This window comes from Gracilinanus agilis, chromosome 1, assembly GCF_016433145.1.
Source record: "Gracilinanus agilis isolate LMUSP501 chromosome 1, AgileGrace, whole genome shotgun sequence".
NCBI lineage: Eukaryota > Metazoa > Chordata > Mammalia > Didelphimorphia > Didelphidae > Gracilinanus > Gracilinanus agilis.
This window is the reverse complement of record NC_058130.1, coordinates 708,304,363-708,323,194: the sequence shown is the minus strand read 5'-3', so window position 1 is coordinate 708,323,194 and position 18,832 is coordinate 708,304,363. Positions and strand designations below refer to the sequence as shown.

The 18,832-nt window shown below is 53.4% G+C and overlaps 3 protein-coding genes across 3 annotated transcripts; 2 read left to right on the top strand and 1 right to left on the bottom strand.

Annotated features, from left to right (window-relative positions):
- Nucleotides 1-177: 177 nt before the first annotated feature.
- FDX2 (ferredoxin 2) lies at nucleotides 178-2,288 on the top strand. The gene is made up of 5 exons (XM_044658385.1): nucleotides 178-331; nucleotides 474-534; nucleotides 618-724; nucleotides 1,408-1,495; nucleotides 1,748-2,288. The coding sequence occupies exons 1-5, from the start codon at nucleotides 178-180 to the stop codon at nucleotides 1,902-1,904; spliced, it is 567 nt and encodes a 188-aa protein (XP_044514320.1). The 3' UTR covers nucleotides 1,905-2,288.
- Nucleotides 2,289-3,412: 1,124 nt separating this feature from the next.
- Nucleotides 3,413-6,093, top strand: ZGLP1 (zinc finger GATA like protein 1). Its single transcript, XM_044658384.1, has 5 exons — nucleotides 3,413-4,119; nucleotides 4,338-4,438; nucleotides 4,745-4,838; nucleotides 5,506-5,630; nucleotides 5,863-6,093. The coding sequence occupies exons 1-5, from the start codon at nucleotides 3,587-3,589 to the stop codon at nucleotides 6,042-6,044; spliced, it is 1,035 nt and encodes a 344-aa protein (XP_044514319.1). The 5' UTR covers nucleotides 3,413-3,586; the 3' UTR covers nucleotides 6,045-6,093.
- Nucleotides 6,094-8,191: 2,098 nt separating this feature from the next.
- On the bottom strand, nucleotides 8,192-18,489 carry ICAM5 (intercellular adhesion molecule 5). The gene is made up of 11 exons (XM_044658382.1): nucleotides 18,408-18,489; nucleotides 17,553-17,825; nucleotides 16,834-17,154; nucleotides 16,131-16,427; nucleotides 15,773-16,027; nucleotides 10,616-10,864; nucleotides 10,007-10,252; nucleotides 9,651-9,911; nucleotides 9,333-9,572; nucleotides 8,951-9,217; nucleotides 8,192-8,614 (listed from the first exon to the last, which is right to left on the bottom strand). Exons 1-11 carry the CDS (start codon nucleotides 18,487-18,489, stop codon nucleotides 8,355-8,357), a joined length of 2,751 nt encoding a protein of 916 aa, XP_044514317.1. The 3' UTR covers nucleotides 8,192-8,354.
- Between the last annotated feature and the right edge of the window lie 343 nt (nucleotides 18,490-18,832).

Genomic DNA, 18,832 nt, shown 5'->3' with positions numbered 1-18,832 from the left:
CGGTCAAAGGCCGCGGCTGAAGTCTGTAGAAACTCTCCTTCCGCAGGAAAAGAAGTCCCAGTTTCCACCTGGGTACTCCGACCTGCGCCTCTATTCTGAGAATTACAGTTACTCCTCCATGACCCGTAGTTGATTGCGCAGGCGCCCGAGGTTTTGCTGGATCACGTGACGTCTGTCATGGCCGCCTCCATGGCGGGGAGGAGCGTGAGCGCCGGGGCGCTGATGCGGGTGGCGGGAGGCAGCCTGTGGCGGGGTCCGGGGTCTTGCAGACTCGACCCGAGGAGAGCCGTCGCGTTGTTGCCGGTCAGCTCCAGGGGCTTCCGGAGCACAGGTGCTCAGGGGGGGATGGGTCTCCTCTCGCGGTAACGAGCCGGACGCTGAGGGGTGGGGGAGGAGCGCCGAGCAGGATTAACCCCTGCGCCCCCTCCCTCTGTGGGCTGGGCCCAGCTCTGAAAGCACGTGCTGTTTTCCAGGCCCTTGCCCTGCGGAGGTGGAAAAGCGGCCGCCGGACCGCGAACCGCCCTCCGGGGACTTGTGAGTAAGATCTGTCCCGGGGGAGGAGGGGGAGAGGTGGGAGTCGTGGCCCGCCCCCTCCGTGACTACCCCCCCTCCCCCAGGGTGAACGTGGTATTCGTGGACCGCTCGGGGCAGCGGGTCCCTGTGAGTGGCCGAGTTGGCGAGGACGTGATGCGCTTGGCCCAGCGGCACGGCATCGATTTGGAGGGTAAGAGCCTTCCCTTTGGCTGAAGCAGGAGGGGAAACTGAGGCCCAGGGGTCACCGAATGCCAAAACCTGGAAGGGACCTTAGCTATGGCTGCTTTATTTCATTTTCTGTGAGTGGGTTGATGTGTTAAGAGTCTGGATTTTATTTTGTTACCTTTTTTAAATTGCCTTTTTTTAAAAGTTCTATTACTAGCTTGTCTTCACATCACAGTCATTTATAGAAACACCCTCTCTTCTCTCACATTTGAATTCCCTGGTAACAGTTAAAACAAAAACATCTGATACAGTGACCTTCCCTGGCAGTGTATACAACATTTCTGCCCCAGTGGCCCCCCATCTTGGAGGGTTCCACTCTAGGAGTGAGGAGGGGGAAAGGTGGTGTAGAGGGAGAAAGGCCCTTGTTCAAAGTCTCCTAAGGGTGCCAGTTCCTGTGGGATAACAGAGCTTGAAATCTTTCCTGCTCAGTGCAGGGGTTTTTCCCTCTACCCCTCAGGAGGACCTAAGGGGAACAAGAATCTTGGTCCCCCAACCTACTTATATCTGCATTTCAGCTTTTTTTTTTGCTTGTACTTTTACTAAGCCATCTGTCCCCCTACCTACCTTTTTCCAGGCTTGTTTTGCCCCAGCCTGTTCTGAGGAGGAAGATAAGTTTAGGTCCCCCATCTATGCCCTTTCCTTCCACAGGGGCCTGTGAGGCCTCCTTGGCCTGTTCTACCTGCCATATCTATGTGAGTGAGGAGCATTTGGCTATCTTGTCCCCACCTGAAGAGAGGTAAGGGTGGGGGAAAGGAGAATGGCAGAAGTTACTTTGGGACAGACTTTTCCTGATCTCTGGGTCAAGAAGCTTGAGCCAAAAATAGACACTGGAGCACAGTAACAAGTGGCCATAGGTGTCATCCAGGCAGTAAGGGGAAGAAAGGCAAGTGGACAATCTTGTCCAGGGCCCTGGATTGGCTGAGATTGGGGGGGGGGATCTGCTCCCCAAACCTGTTGACTCCTTTATTAACACCACTTCTTTGTGCAGGGAAGATGACATGCTGGACATGGCCCCACAGCTGCAGGAGAACTCAAGGCTGGGTTGCCAGATCATCTTGACAAAGGAGCTTGAGGGTGCTGAGTTCACTTTGCCGAAAGTTACTCGAAACTTCTATGTGGATGGCCATGTTCCCAAGCCACATTGACAGGGAGGACCAGCAAAGGGGTTTGGAGGCACCTGCAAGCTGCTGGACACTCAGGCCTCTTCCTCAGGGCTTGGTAGTTGCCTGGCTTGGGCATGGACTCCTTTAATGGACATATAGCCTGTCACTTGCCTTTTTCTCCTTAGGGCCTACCCCTGTTGACCAAAGCTGATCAGATTGTGGAAGCCTTATGGCCCTTCAAAGGGGACTTAGGAGAGAGGCTATGGAGGAGTCTCTCTTTTCTTAGGAGGAATCTGCAGTTGTGCTTTAGGGGAAAAGGTTCCCCCTCTTGCTTCAGCCCTGGCAAGGAGTGGGGGGAGAAGGCTCCTGGACCCCCAAAGTGGGGGTATCTGTTAGCGCCACAATAAAACACTTTGTTCATCAGAGTCTGTGGAACCTCTTTGGGACAGGGAGGGGCCTTAGATAACCATAATTCTGCCACCACCCCTCTGACAAACAGGATAAGCCTAAATTTATAAGAACAGAAGATTTTAAATTGGAAACACCTTAGAGAGACAGTTCACCAGAAAGAGATTTGGCCAGAGTCAGATTCATACATGCAAGCAGAATAGAGAGAAAACTGAATCCCAGGCCTTCTGCATAGGACTCAGAAGTCCAGTGCTCACTCAGGTGACTTGTCCCTTTGAATTGGAAAATGAGGGGGGTTTCTAGCAGATAAATTGTGGGACAGGATAGTCAATATTTGCACAGCTCATTAAAGCTTGCAAAGTGATTTACATATATCATTTAGTCCCCTCAACAACCCTGTGAGAGATAATTATAATCATCCCCACTTTGCAGATGTGAAAACAGGCTAATCCTGGAGGCCAGGCCAACACTATCCCATGAGTTGGAGGCTTAGAAATAGAAACTTGAGGGAAATGGAACCTAGCTTAGGAATGTAAGGTGCCAAGAAATGGAAAGACTTGCCCCATGCAGGAAGAAAACCAGGTCTAGGGTCCGTGCTTCCCAAAGGCCCAGGCCCACTCAGTGCTCCTCCAAGACAGGAATGAACTGAATAAACTGCAATAAGCTTTGGAAAATCATCTAATCTACCCCCTCCCCTCGTTTTATAAAGAGGAAACAAATGGTTCCTAGAAGTAATTTGCCCAATGGCCTCACATGTAGCAAGTGGGAGTGGGGTCGGGAAAAATCTAGAACGGAGAAAACCAGCCTAGGCCAGAAAGGCGGGCGCGCATGCGAGTGTCTGCCCAGGACCCCCCCTGGGTCGGCGGCGTGGCCCCTAAAGCCGGGTCCTGGACACTCAGGACGGGGTGGGGCCTTTGCAATGGCCACGCCCCCCTCAGCTGCCGCCAGTTCCCCCTTGGTCGGGCGCGGGGGTGGTGGGAGCGTCCGGAATAGCCAGAGGTCTGGGGTGGGGTCTCCCGCTCGCGCCATGGAGGGGGAGCCCACCCCGGACTTCTCTGACCTCCGGGAGCTGCTGGCCCCGCCCTGCTTGGAGCCGGCGCCCGGGCTCCAGGGGGTCCACCCTCTGCCTCGCCCCTCTCCCAGCGTCGGCTCCTTAATCCTGCGCCGGGAGAACCAAGGCCCTGGGGGCTGCAGGTGTCTAAGGGCTCACACCCTCCCCCCACCCGCCCCTCAGCCCCGGGAGGCCTGGGCCCGGCCTGAGTAGCCCTCCCATCCCAGATCCTTGGGGTCACCCCCGGGACGCCCCCTGGGGGGTCATGCAGGGTCGCCTAGGGGCCGCGCCCAGGGGGGTCTCGGGTCAATCGGGGGACCCTGGGGGAGGGCAGCTAATCCCATTGCCTGCTGCCCCTAGGTCTCCTTGGCTGGCCCTCCCAGCTGCAGTGACCGGCCTGCGCTTCCTTCAGGAGACAGCAGAGCGGCTCCCTCAGGCTCCTGCCCCCGAAGCCTCCCAAGCTGAGCCCTGGCAGGAGCCCCCAGGGCCCCCCAGGGCCTTGGCCCCCCTGACTGTCCCCGGGGGCCCTCCTGCCTGGGATGCAGTGGACTCCTTAGCCCTCATCAGCCTGCAGTGTCACCGACTGAGTCCCCCAAGGGCCAGGAAGCAGGTAGGGCCAGGAGTGAGACTGGGGAGCCCACCTGGCCTCCAGGCCCTGGCAGGCAGGACCCTCCGCAAGCAGCCCCACCCGCAAAGGGGAGCTGAGGGGCTGGAGCCCGGATTCCAGGGCGTTATGCTGAAGATGCACCTGAAGCCTGAGCGGGAGGGACACCAGCTGCTGATCACTGCCCAATTCAGGTACAGAGGGGAGCATCCAAACAGCCTCCTCACGTTTCTTGCCCCAGAGGCTAAGTGTTACCCCCACTGGAGAGACCTGGGGACAGTGGAGTGGAGAGCGGCTGATTGGGGCAAAAGGGAGGAAGGGGTGATTCAGGACTTCTCCTTACGTGGAACCCTGAGAACTGAGAAGGCAGGAATGATCCCCAGGGCCTAACCCTCCCCTGTCCTTCCTGCAGTTCAGCCTGTGGTGCCCGGAGCTGGGGGGCTTCACCTAGCCCTGTGAGAGCCTTGCCTAGTCCCCTGGGGGCATCCACATCAAACCATCAAGATTCCCAAGGTAGGTGGGTGAACCAGGCTGTTTCTTGCTTGTCCACTGGGAGGCTTCTCAGTAGCTGGAAGCTATTTCTGTGCCCTCCGATTTCTGTCTGCCATCCCTCTCTCTTCCCCCTCATCAAGGCTGCCTCTGCTCTTTTAGTGGACCACCTGGCATAGTGTGACTTCTGGGCCTTGGGAGGAGGGGGAGGGCTAGCCCTGGAACCCCAGGGACCCTCTTCTACACCAGGAATTCGGGGCCCCATTATTAGGCTTAGAGGGTCCAAGCGGGTGGCTGTTTCTTCCTTCATCCCTATCTCCGACCTTTCAGGGAGTCGAAGCTGTGCCTCCTGCCGAACCCAGAGAACACCGCTGTGGCGGGATGCCGAGGATGGGACCCCACTGTGTAATGCCTGTGGCATCAGGTACGTGCCTGGCAAGCAGCAATGAGTGTGAGGTGACCCCAGGCCAGGTTTTGGGGTTCTAAGAGTTGGCCCAGGGGTCAGGAAGCTTTATTCCACTTGGTTTAGGAATGTAAGCATTCGAGCAACCTTCCTTCCTTTCAAGGCCCTTGGAGAGTCAGAAGGGAACTTGGTGACAGCTTCCTAGTTTCTGAAATAAGTGGCAAAGTGGATAGGGTGCTGGCCCTGGAGCCAGGAGTTCTAATCCAGCCTCAGATACTTATTAACCCTGTGACCCTGGGCAAATCATTGAATCCACTTCAGTTTCTTCCTCTTATAACATGGGAATAGCCCAGCTCTGTGGTGAGGATGAGATATTTGTTTTGAAAAATTTTTAAGTACTATGAGTGGTAATTAGTTGGCTCAGTGGATAGAGTTGTCAGGTTTGGAGTTGGGAGGACCTGAGTTCAAATCTAGCCTCAGATACTTCCTAGCTGTGTGACCCTGGGCAAGTCATTTAACCCCCATGGCCTAGCTCTTGGCCTTCTGTCTTGATCTTAGCCAAAAGACTGAGAAGTGATGGCCTTCTGTCTTAAAGCTGTTACTAGGACAGTAAGAGTTTGGTTTTTGTAAGTTCCATTACCATATCAATGCCTTTTACTACTACTACCTACCTACTGCCCTCACACAGGTATAAAAAGTATGGAATCCGCTGCCCTGCCTGTTGGACTGTACCCAGGAAAAGCATCTACCCACTTGGGCACTGTAACCGTTGTGGGGCCTGGCTCTGTACCCCTCCAGGCCCTAGCAGGAAGGGTGAGGAACTGCCCTTTCCCCAGGCCCTAATGTTGGCCCAGGCCCACCTGAGCTTATTCATCTTGTCCCTCTCCCTCCGTGCCTGCCCTTCGACCCATGGACCCTCGCTCACATTCTGAGCCACTTAAGCCAGGGAGGAATTTGGGTGAGGGTTCCAGGGGCTGGAAGGAGAGGGAGGGGCGCTCAATCTGCCAGATCTGTGACTCCTTTTTCCCTCCCCCTTACCTCCAAGGGACGGAAGGCCATGACTCCGGTGTCCGAGCCCGGCTTCCCCGGCTCCATGGGGAGAAGGAAAAGGGCTTCTCCAGAGAAGTGGCCATGAGGGCGGGAGAGAGAGCTGGGATCTCCACTGGCCGGAGGCATTGCCCTGATGAGATGTGGATTCCGGCTCCCATGGGAAGGCCAGAGCAGTGACTTTGGTGTCAGCCCCCACCTCCCACCCCTTCACTCATCCAGATGAAAAAGCAGAAATAAAATAGATTTGTTCCTGCAGCAGAAGACCGTTGTGTCTGTGTCTGGCATGACTCTACTCCTTTGGGCCTTACTGGCTGCTTCTGTCCCTTCCTCAGACACTATCCTGAAATGATTCTCGGTGCTTTTTGGCGGGGAGGAGGAGGGAGGATGCCTCCCTAGAGCATCAGAATTCTCCAAAGGAGTTCATCTTTCCAGTCTTAATTCTGACACAACCTGGACCTTTTTTTTCCCCTTTAACAACTCTTATCTTCCATCTTAGAATCGGTACTGTGTGTTGGTTCCAAGGCAGAAGAGCAATAAGGGTTAGGCAGTGGGGGGGTGAAGTGACTTGCCCAGGGTCACACAGCTAGGAAATGTCTGAGGCCAGATTTGAATCCAGGACCCATCTCTAGGCCTGGCTCTCCATCCACTGAGCCTCCTAGAGGCCCCCAACGTGGGTCCTTCTGTCTGGGGAATTTGTCAAGGTGGGAGCAGCAGGGGAAGTACAGAGAATGAGGGGAGGGAAAAAGCATCAGCTGATGTGGTTGCGGCCATGCTAAGAGTCATCTCAGCTCTTCATCTGTGTGCCAGTCTGCCCAGATCTTGTGCCCTGACCCCACCCTAGGCTGGAGGACTGAAGCAGCTGGTTCACAGGCTGGGTTTTGTCTGGCCCAGATTACCCCACCCCCTCGTGCCCCTCATTTCCTGTCTCCTCCTTGCAGGAATCAATCTTATCCTGAGATAGAGGATCACAGAAAGGAAAGTTACTGAATACCAAATAAAGTCCTTCAGGGATGAGGGAGATGGATCTGAGATATCAAAGGCCACTGTCTGGACATGGTGGGGGGCAGGGGTACGAGGTAATTCAGCTGGGAGCCCCACTAGGTACCTCAATTTACTAAACTGTGACATGGGGTCCCTTTTGCTCCAAGTCCTGGTGGAGGGAGGAAAAAGAAAGGGTAAGGTTGAAAAGTTCCTCCCTCTTCACCCTCCAGGCATTGGGACTTTGTTCTTGCTTCTCTCTGCCCCCATCCCAGGACTTTGGTGAGTTCCTCAGGCAGGGTAAACTGAGGCAAACCTCGGCATCCTGGGCCCTTGGTCTAATTCCTCCGTCTTCTCTCTGTTGTGATTTAACAATGACCTCCGATGCCCAAGGATGCTTCTCTAAACCTGGGCTGGGGATCGAGGGGCCATTCCAGCTTCCCCTTGTCCAGGTGATAGTGGGGGCAGGAGGTCCTGCTGTCTCTTCTGCCTCTCCAGGGCCTCCTCCTGGCCTTCCAAGCTATTGGGGTTGGAGTGTGGGCATCCTGCCTGCTAGGATTACTCCCTCCCCTTCTCATTCACACCCAGGCCAGAGGAAATGGAACAGCAGCCTTAGGTCTGGCCGGAAGAGATAGCCTGGAGGAGACAGCCTGGCCCCATGAAAGCTGGAGTTGGTTCCCAATCTGTGTACCCTCAGAGCCCGAACTGCCCAGGCTCGGGCTGGAGAGGGCGACCAGGCTGGGAGCAAAGCAGCGGGCAGATGTTTGTGCTCCTTGGCCAGAGGAGAGTAGATTCTCTCCATTCTGGAATGGGGGAAAACGCTCCCTCTCCCAGGCTAAGGGTCAGCCTTCGAAGTCCCTTAAACGGAGCCTCTGCTGAGGAGGGGGCAGGAGAAAGGGGGCGGTGAGAAGACAATGAGACACCCAGAGATTGGAGGGAAACCAAAAGGGAGACGTGCAGAGATAGAGAATCCTGGAACAGAATGTCAAAGCTGGACGTCGTCCCAGAGCTCAGCCTAACCCCATTCTAGGGACGTGGAAGCCAATGCCAGAGAAGGGGAGTGATGGGCTTGGTCAAGTGGGTGGCAAAGCTGGGCCTAGCATTGGAGGGTCTGACTGCCCCCCAAACCCCAGCCCCCACCCCAAACCCCAGGCCGTGCTTCTTCCCATCCCACCTGGCTGCCTTGGAAACAAAGACAAATATGAAATGGACTCACACAAAGAGAGAGGCATATTTCCCAAAGAGAAAAATGACAGAGAGCTGGAGGTAGAACAGGGCTGGGGACCGAGAGGGCGAGAGACGGCTGACGTGAGTCATTTATAAAAAGTTTATTAGGGGATAGAAAACTCGGGGGCCGGGGGTGAGGGGCTCCGAGGGATCCTGGATCACAGCTGCCTTGGCACTCAGGCTCCATAGATAAATACATCAATTAATAAATACATGCTGGGGAGGGGCTGCCTACCCAGCGGGGCACGGGGGCGTGGGGAGTCCTGCTCCGGGAAGGGGGACTCACGTGGAGGTCAGTTGGATGGAGTACACCTCTGCCCCTCCTCCTTCGGCCCCAGCCTCAGCCCCTGTGCCACCCCCGGCCCCAGGCCCAGCCCCGCTCCCGTTCAGGCACACAGCTTCCCCAGAACTCTCAGCCTCCTGCACGTTGTACTCTCCTTTCTTACAGGCTGTGGACTGGAGGTAATAGGTGAGGCCACCCAGGCTGGCCAGCAGCAAGGCCCCTCCGGCCACCCCGCCCACGACAATCCACAGCCAGGGCCCTGCAGACAGCCAGGGATGAGGTCAAGTCACTGAGCCACACTCCCTTGGCCTCCGGGCCAGCCCCCTGACTCTTCTCACCCTCTGAAGTGCTAGGCCAGAGCTGCCACCTTTTTCTTAAAACCCTTATTTTCTGTCTCAGAATCAATACTATGTATTGGTTCTAAGGCAGAAGAGCTGGAAGGGGTAGACGTTGAGGATTAAGTGACTTGGCCAGTCGTCTGAGGCCAAATTTGAACCCAGGACCTCCCGGCTCTAGGCCTGGATGCCAATCCACTGAGCCACCTAGCTGTCCCCCTAGAGCCTCCTCCCCCGCCTTCCCCATGGCCCAGCCTTACCAGTCACGTGCACGGTGATCCGAAGGGCATGGCTGCCGTGGGTGTTGGTGGCGGCACACTCATACACACCCCCGTGGCTGCCCAGGGCACCGGCTACACTCAGGGTGCTGTTGTTGCCCGAGAGACCAATGTTGGGGGCTCCTGGGGGGGTGCGCCAGCTGTACTGGGCTGGGGGGGATCCTTCGGCTCTGCAGGTCAACGTAAAGTTCCCCCCAGGCTTCACGCTGCCTGGGGGCATGGCCACCAGCTCTGCCACCAGGGGCCTGTCTGGGGGTGGAGAGGCCTTGTTATCCCCAGCATGGGGGGTCCTGTCCCTTGTGCCCCCTCGGGGCTCTGCCCCTCTCCTCCCCACTGGGAATCTTTTCCAGGACGGGTCACTTACACTCTACCCCAATGGTGACTATCCTGGTGTCTGAGCCGTGGCTGTTGGTGGCTACACAGTGGAAGGTCCCAGCATCTGCCCTGGAAACACTGGGCTTCTCCGGCCGCTCCGGCCCGTCCCGGGAGCAGTGGACTCTCGGAGTGGGGTTGCCCTGAGCTCTGCAGGTCAGTACCGGCGCCCGTGCCCCCTCCAGCCATGTTTGGTGGCTTGGGCAGCTGGCCTCATCCATTTGTGGTGGGGCTGGAAAGCAGCAAGGTGAACTTGTCAGTAAAAGGGGGCTCGACGATGCTCACCCCGAACCCCAGCTTCCCAACTTACATTCGGCACTGACGGTGACCCTTTTGCTGGCTGAACCATGCATGTTGGTGGCATTGCAGTAGTAAAGGCCAGGAGCAGGGTCCTGCCCCGAGGGAGAGCCCAGGTGAGGAAAAAGCAGCTCCCCGTGGCTGGAGTTGCCTGCCCTCGAACACAGCACCACCGGCTCTGGGTTCCCATCAGCCTCACAGGAGAACTGGTGGTCAGAGCCCTTGACCCAAGTCCAAGCACCAGGGCAGTCTACCTCCCCAAAACTTGGTCCATCTGCCATAGGTACAAGACAGCCATCAGGCACTGCGCTGCTCTAGGCTGCCCTCGGCCCCTGGCCCTTACCCCATCCCCTTCCCCTCTCCACTCACACTCAACAGTGATGGACACATTTGTGGAGGCTGAGCCCCTCGGGTTTGTAGCCACACAATGATAAGTGCCTGCATGCTCTCGGGTCACTCGAAGTTGCCCCACAGGAAGCTGGGCCCAGGCCCCAATGGGGATGCAGCTCACAATGGGTGGTGGGACCCCAAGAGCCTGACAGGTCAGCACCTCCTCTGTACCCTCAAGCCATGTACGTCTCTCAGGACAACCTAATTGATCCAGGACTGGCCCATCTGGTAGCAGAGGGGGAGGAAATGGTGGGGGAGAGGGGGAGGAAAAGAAAGGCACCCACCATACTTATTTGTTGCAAGTGGGGGCTTCTATTGGTAGGATGTAGTCATTGGAAAGTGACAGCAATGTTTAAAAACAAAGAAAAGAACCTCAATAAAACATTTTTCTAAAAATAGAAGATGGCCCTTGCCCTGCTACTTTGCTGGACACTTCTCTATCCCCAACCGGAAAATACCCAGGCACTGCTGGGTATTCACCCTGACCCTTTTCCCAGAATCTCCACCACCCATTCTTGGGTCCCTGGGGAGGCCCTCCCCCCAGTGGGGCTGAGTCAGGGTGGGTGTGGTGGCCCCACAGTCACTCACACTCCACCATCACCGTCACATCCTTTGTTGTTTGGCCCACTGTGTTGGAAGCTGTGCATTGGTAGGTGCCTGCATGATCCCGGCTGATGGGCAGGGGAAGGCCCAGTGGGATGGCTGGCCCTCCCTCTGGCCGGACACACTCCACAACTGGGGGTGGATTCCCTGGAGCCCAGCACTGCAGGGTAGATTCCATCCCCTCCAACCATGTCCAGTTGCCAGGACAGCCTGCCTCATCCAGTCTTGGCTGATCTGGAGTGAGAGAATGGAGTGACCTGTTGATGGTGCCCCCAAACCTCAGGGCTGAATTCCAAAGAGGATCTGAGTTTCAGCTCCATCAAAGAGCCCCGAGGCTAGAAAAGTAAGGGACAAAACCAGCACAAAGCAGTAAGTGAGGAATAAAGCACAATTAGAGGATCATAGAATTTTATTCTGAATCTCTCATATCACTCTTATTTTACAGATGCCCAGAGGGAGAAATTATTTGGTCTGAGATCAAGTGAGTCAAGGCCTGGGAGAAGCAGGAGTTGGAGTTGAGTCAGAAATCAGGAGGGAAGCAGTTAGGATTCAGCTCTCCCTTTCCTTTTCTCTTAAAGCAGTGATGGTGAACCTATGACATGGGTGCCAAAGATGGCACTCAGCCACCCTCCCTCCCCAACCCACCTCAGAGTTCATTACTAGAAAGGCAGAGGGACGTGGACAGAGCTGCTCCCCTCCCCATCTCTGCCATGCCTGAGGACATTTTTCCACATCCCCTACCCCTCTGCCCAGCAGCCCAATAGGAGCACACACAGTAGGTTAAGGTGGATGGCTCACAGGTGGCAGAGCTGGAGGGGAGCAGAGCACTCGGATCATTCCCCTCCTCCTCTCTACACTCACTGAGGACATTCCTCACTTCACCTGCCCCTCCTCCCAGCAGCCCAATGGGATTGTTTCCTCCCTCCCCAGTGTGTGTGTGTGTGTGGGGGGGGCACAGCACTTGGTGGGAGGAGGGGTAGGGTGGGACCCAGCACTCCATCTCTAAAAGTCCACCATCACTGTCTTAGAGTTTGACTTCTCAAGAGCTTTGGATATTCATTTTAGAAAGGACATTGAAGGGGCATCTAGGTGGCTGAGTGGATAGAGTGCTAGAGTACAGAGGACCTGGGTTCAAAAATCTATCCTCAGATACTTTCTTAGCTGTGTGACCCTGGGCTCTCAACCCCAAATGTCTAGCCTATACTGCTCTTCTTCCTTGGAATGGATATTTAGTATCCATTCTAAGACAGAAGGTAAGGAAAGAAAGAAAGGAAGGGAGAAAGAAAGGAAGGAAGAGAGAAGGAAAGAAAGAAAGGAAGGTAGAAAGAAAGGAAGAGAGAAGGAAAGAAAGGAAGGTAGAAAGAAAGGAAGAGAGAAGGAAGGAAGGAAAGGAAGGAAGGAAGAAAAAAGAAAGAAAGAAAGAAAGAAAGAAAGAAAGAAAGAAAGAAAGAAAGAAAGAAAGAAAGAAAGAAAGAAAGAAAGGAAAGAAAGAGAAAGAAAGGAAGAGAGAAAGAAAGAAGAAAGGAAGGAAAAGAAAGAAAGAAGAAAAGGAGGAAGGGAGAGAGAGAGAGACAGGGGGAGAGGGTGGAAGAGAAAGGAAGAGTGAAAGAGAAAAAATGAAAACATTGACATTGACAAGCTGAAGAATGCCCAAGAAAAGGCAAGCAAGATAGTAATGAGTCCAAGATGAGAATTACTTAAAAGAATTCAATAAAGCCCAGAGAAAAGGCATAGGAGGGACATCATAGCTCTCCAACTATTTGTTAGATTTATTTTTTTTAAACCCTTAACTTCTGTGTATTTGGCTCACAGGTGGAAGAGTGGTAAGGGTAGGCAATGGGGATCAAGTGACTTGCCCAGGGTCACACAGCTGAGAAGTGTCTGAGGCCGCATCTGAACCTAAGATCTCCCATCTATAGGCCTGACTCTCAATCCACTGAGCTACCCAGCTGCCCCTTATTTATTAGATTTAAACTTGTTCTTCTTGGCCCCATAGAACAGATCTAGAAGTCATGAATGTAAGGCAAAGAAGCAAATTTTGGCTTAATGTGAGGGTTTGTTTCCTCCAGAGTTCTCCAAAAGTGGAATGGACTACCTGAGTTGATTTCCTTTCCTCTCTCCTCCAACTGGAGAGCTTTAAAAAAAATTCATTTAAACTATTACCTTCTGTCTTAGAATCAATATTCTACATACATATACTTTGTATTGATTCCAAGGTAGAAGAATAGTAAGGGATAGGCAATGGGAATTAAGTGACTTAAGTTAACACACAGCTAGGAAGTGTCTGAAGCCACATTTGAACTCAAGACCTTCCATCTCTGGACCTGGTTCTCCATCCACTGAGCCATTGAGCTGCCCCTTGGCTTAGCCATTTGTCAGCCATGCAGCAGAGGAAATTCTCATGCAGGTCTGGGTTAAACCAGATGATCTCAGAGGTCCCTTCCCAACTCAGAGATTCTATATTTGTCTGACCACTTTTCTTCAGTCTTCTTTGCTGGATCATTATCCACAGCACAATCCCTGAGCATTGGAGTTTTCTAAGATTCTGATCTGGGGGCCTCATCTTTTATCTCTACACTCCTTTGGTGACCTCATTCATTCCCATGATTCAATGATTAGCTCTACTCAGATGACTCCCAAACAAATATAGCCTACTGTGGCATAGTGGATGCACTGGTTCTGGAGTCAGGAAGACCTGATTTCCAATCCAGCTTCAGACACTTCCTAGCTGTGTGATCCTAGACAAGTCATTTAATCTTGCCTGAAATTGGTTTGCCTGTCAAAGGATCCACCAGATCCCCTGGAGAAGGAAATAGCAAGCCACTCCAGTATCCTCACCAAGAAAACCTCAGGGAAAGCTGTGGGCCACAGGGTCACAAAGAGCCCCAAAAGACCAAATGATTACAACGACCCGAAGACAAGTCCTTTCACCTGTCTGAGCCTCAGTTTTGCATAACACCTGTAGCACAACTAGTTTCTATTCAGACTCAAATGAAATAATGTATGAAAAGCATTTTTAAATGGGCATCCTTAAGTAATGCCTTTAGTTTTATTTTCATTTCTATTTTTTTTTAAGCTCTTACCTTCCATCTTGGAGTCAATACTGTGTATTGGCTACAAGGCAGAAGAGTGGTAAGGGTGGGCAATGGGGGTCAAGTGACTTGCCCGGGTCACACAGCTGGGAAGTATCTGAGGTCAGATTTGAATCCAGGACCTCCTGTCTCTAGGCCTGACTCTCAATCCACTGAGCTACCCAGCTGCCTATGAAAAGCATTTTGCAACCATAAAATATCGGAAAAATGAAGTCATTGTTATTCCCCCAAACCCATCCCTCCTTCAAACCTCCTTGTATGTGTTTGAAGCCAATTCTGTCCTTCTGGAACCCAGGTTGGTTAATTTGAAGTCAATCTTGATTCCTCCCTCTTCCTCTTGTATCTAATCAGTTGTCAACTCTTGTAGATTCCAAGTGTTACAGCAACCTCTCCATGTGTTCTTTTCTTTAAATCCATGGAGCCATGATGCTATGCTACCCTTATTATCTTGGACAATCACAATAATAGTAGCTAGAATTTATATAGTGCTTTAAAGTTTGTAAAGCACTTTACAAATATTATCTCTCTTAATTTTTACAAAAAACCCTGGGAGATATGTGCTATTATGATCCCCATTTTACAAATGAGAAACCAAGGCAGACAGAGGTTCAGTGACTTGTCCAAGGACACCCAGCTATTAAGAGCCTGAAGCTAAATTTGATCTCAGGTTTTCCTGACTGCAGGTTCAACTCTTTAACCATTTTACCATCTAGATGCGGTAGCCTCCTAACTAGTCACTCAGACCAGGACATCAAGGGGTCCTTCCAACTCTTAGCTATCATCTCTCTGCTCAAAGCTCTTCATTGTTCCTTATTGTCCATAATATAAAATACAACACATTCTGGCAATTAAGATACTACACAGGGGGCAGCTGGGTTGCTCAGTGGTTAGAGAGCCTGGCCTGAGGACAGGAGTTCTATGTTTCTAGCTGTGTGACTCTGGGCAGGTCACTTAACCCTCATTGCCTAGCCCTTACTGCTTTTCTGCCTTGGAACCAATACAGAGTATTGATTCTAAGACAGTAGATAAAGGTTAAAAAAAAAACAAAACACAAAAAAACCCAACCATACTCCAGTCAAGTATCTACTTCTCTCCCAGTCCTCCCCTGCATGGTCCCTGCATTCCAGACAAACTGGACTACTGAGCCCCTGACTTTAACATTAATCTTCTGACTTTAAACCAAACTGTTTTCCTTCTTGGAATGTACTTCCTCCTCATCTCTTCCTTCCTCCCTCCCTCTCTTCCTTCCTTCCTTCCTTCCTTCCTTCCTTCCTTCCTTCCTTCCTTCTTTCCTTCCTTCCTCCTGAGCTCAGATTATTTTCTTCCTCTCCTCTGCCTCTTCTGCTTTCCTTGATTCTTCCTGTTAATGTTCTTGCCCACTTCATATTATTTCCTAAGAGTTTATATGCCCGTTATATATATATATATATGCATATATATATTTTTATTTTTTGCATGCCATAATCTGCATCCCTTTCTCCACCAAAAGAATATAGACTCCTTGAGGTCAAGGCGTTTGCATTTTTGTTTTGTATCCCCAGGGCTTCTTACAGCTAGTGTTTTGTCAGATAAGATTTTCCTGGCTCTTTGGATGTTGCAGAACTTGCCTAGTGAAACTTTGACCTTTGTTACTGGTCCAAAACCCTTCCTTGTCTTTATCTATTTTGTAATATGTATGTATTGTATGTATGTAATATGTAAAATACTTTACGAGTAGATAATACATGTATGACCCAGATCGAATTGCTCACCAGCTCTGGGAGGGGGGTGGGAAGGGAAGGAGGGAGACAATTTAGATCATATAACTTAGGAAAACTTATGTAGAAATTTGTTATTACACATAACTAGTTAAAATAAAATGTCTTTATAAAAAAAAAAAAGAAAAAATATCAAAATGCCTTCTGAGTTGCCTTGGTTGCTGGCTGGCCAGCTGCCTCAAATTAGACTAGAAGGAAGGCAGGCTGGGATGCCAGGAAGAGCCTGTGCCATTGTTGATGGGGGGTTACCCTCCAGGGAACAGAGACAGGGGCAGGGGGGCAGGGGCACTCACAGAGAACTTGCAGCTCCAGGCTCCGGTTCCTCCGAAGTATCTCTCCCTTCACCTCCAGGAGAGCTTCACAGATGAACACACGCTCATCATCCTCTTCACTAGCAGTCAGAGTGAGCCAGGCTGGCTCCCCAGGAGAAGGCTCAGGAGCCCCATCCAGCAACACCTGGGCACCTGGACGGGCCTCACAGGTCACATTCACAAAGGTCCCCTCCCTGACGCTGGGTTCACTGACTGTTAGGTTGGGCTGAGGAAAGCCTGGAGGAAGGGAAACCATCACCCATGAGCCCCTGATCCTCTTCAGTTTCCCCTTCCAGCTCCTGAGCTGGGCCAGCCCTTTCCCCACCTGTCACCTCCTTACTATAAACTGTCAAGTTTCCTTGGGCCTTTCGATTCTGTCCCCCTAGGGTCACAGTGCAAGTTAGTTCCTGCTCGTCCTCGCCTTCAACCTCTTCCTCTTTCACAGTGATGGTAGCTGTAGCCTTCAGCTTGTCCCCATCCAGGATGACCCTGGGGCTCAGCATCTGGCTCCCTAGGGCCAGATGTATGTGGGCTTCCTGAGCTGGGAACAGCTTGTCCATCTCACAGCTCACCAGCTGCTCTGTGCCAACTTCCAGGAGCCTGGGGAATGCTAGGCTGGGGGGCTCTGGAGCCAAGGCTGTGAGGACAGGAAGAAATGACAGACAGATAGACAGAGATGGAGGCAGAGAGACAGAGACAGTGACAGAGACAGAATCAGAGTCAGAGTCAGAGAGAAAGAGCCAGAGCCAGAGAGAGAGCCAGAGAGAGAAAAGTGAGCAAGGCTAATGAAGAGAGAGGCTGGATTAAACCCTGCTCTTCCCACAGAGTTGGGAGTCCCAGGTCAAAGGGAAAACAGGGGTTGGAAAGGCAGGGAGGTTGGTGTGCTTTTTTTCTCCCCAGGAGGTGGGCACAGATAAACGTAGTATCACCGAACCCAGAGATCTTTCTAGGCTCTAATCCTAAACCAAACAACTTCTTATTCTCTATCCAGCAAGAGTGTGAAAGGCCACGGGCTTAGAAGCTGCCAATCCCCCCCCCCTCACCAAAAATGTGGAGCTCCTGTGGGGCGGAGCTGTTCTGAAGTAGTCCCAGTCCGTGGGGCCTAAGGTCCAGCTCCGCAAGGCAAGAGAAGTTGACTCTGTGGTCTTCCCTTCGGGCAGTGGCCGTGAACGTGGCCATAGCGCCCCTTGCCCTTGGCGATTCCCCCGGAAACCTGCGCCGGCTCAGTTCTTGGGCGCCGCGAAGCAGAGTGATAGAAAGGCTCCCCCGGGGTCCTGCTCCAGGGACTCTGCAGCTAAGGGTAAAGTTTTCGCCCACAGGCAACCAGGTAGGTAGTGGCTCCAATTCCACTCGATCTGGTCGTTCTGTGGGCACAGGAGCGTAAGGAACGGGAACGGAGAAGGAAGGAACGGCAAGGAAACAATGTGGAGAAAGGCTTAAGAAGAGAGGCAAGAAGAAGGGTCGGAGGAAGGAGAGGGATGCGGAGTGAGAATGGAGAAGAGCGAAGGTAGGGGGGATGGAGGGAAGGAGAACACCGGAGACAGAGACGAACATGAAGCAGGGGGAACGCCGAGAAAAATGGGGGCTAAGGTGTTGAAAGAGCACGGGGGATGGCAAGGGACTCCTGGACACCAAGTGGATATTGGAGAGCTGCTGTGGGGTGGGGTGGGGAAGACGAGTTCGAGGAGAGCAGAAAGAGGGGGCAGAATGAACGGAAAGAGAACTGAAGAGGACCCGCTTCACCCCGTCCACCTTCACTCACGGTAGGTGAGGATCGTCCCACGGGCCTGAAGGGTCCGGCGGGCACAGCGGAAGAAGCAGATAGGATGGGCTTCAGGCTCACGGATGTCCACCAGCTGGCGGGCGAGCCAGCGCAGCCCCCTCTGCGTTCCGTTCCTCCGAAGCGAGGTCTCCAGCCCGCCTCGTTCAGGTCGTGGACAGTTGGTGCTGCAGTTCAGCCACAGGGAGCCCCCTCGTTCCACCAGTGCTGACCTGGGCTGCAGGTCGGCCCAGTACGGCTCCTGCGCCACCGCCCCTATGTGGGGACCAAGTTGCCCTCAGGGATGGACCCGTCCAGGATCAGAGGCAGCTGGCTTTCCAGAATCCAGAGAAGCTCAGCGCTTCCTCTCCAATCCCATTGATCCCAGCAATCCCCCACCCCCAATCTAATCATCTTCCAGTGGGGACGCGCAGCTTTTCAGGGACCGAGGAGAACCCCGGGCCCAGGATTACTGGTAGGCATTCCTATGCCTTCTGAGACCCTTGGAAGTGGGCGAGAAACCACGAGCTTCTCACTCTCCTCCAGGTCCTTCAGTAGTGTCAAGAGCTTCGGGACTTGGTAAAAAGGAGAGGACCGTCGGAGATTCTTGGCCCCCAAGCCGCGTGGCGCGGGGGCGGGCGGGAACGCGCGCGGCCCAGGATGGGGGATGGAGCCGGTTTGGGGGGGGCAAAGCCGTGTGGGGTATCCTTCGCTTCTCTCTCCCGGCTGGCTGGGGGGGTTGTAAGGGCAACACTGAGAAGGATCACAGTTAGTACTCCGCGGGGATCAGCTGCTTCTGCAAGTCGGGGATCCCTACCTCCTGTCCTGGTCCTACAGGCGTGGGAGGATGACTCTTACCTGAGAGAGCCTGCAGTCCCAGGCAGAGGGACCCCACAAGGGCGAGCAGTGCCCGGAGCAGCAGCGGCTGGGAGAAGGTCATTGCCGGCGGAGCCGGAGCACAGAGAAGCGGAGATGGAGAGGGTGAAGAAGAGGACGAGAGGGAGAAACGGGGAGGACGGCTTGGCTCGGCACGGCGCGGCGGGGCGGGGCGGGGCAGGGTGTGGAGGAGGCCAAGTTGCGCTTGGGGATTGGTTTAACGTTGGTAACTTGGTATCCAAGGAGGAGGAGGCGGCAGAGGCAGAGGCGGCTGAGAGAAGAGAGGAGGAAAGAAGAGAGAGGAGAGAAGAGAGGAGAAAAGAGAGGCGAGAAGAGGCGAGGAGAAAGAGAGCAGGATCGAGGCTCAGAAGCCGGAGGAAGCATGAAACCAGAGATCCCTAGGCAAC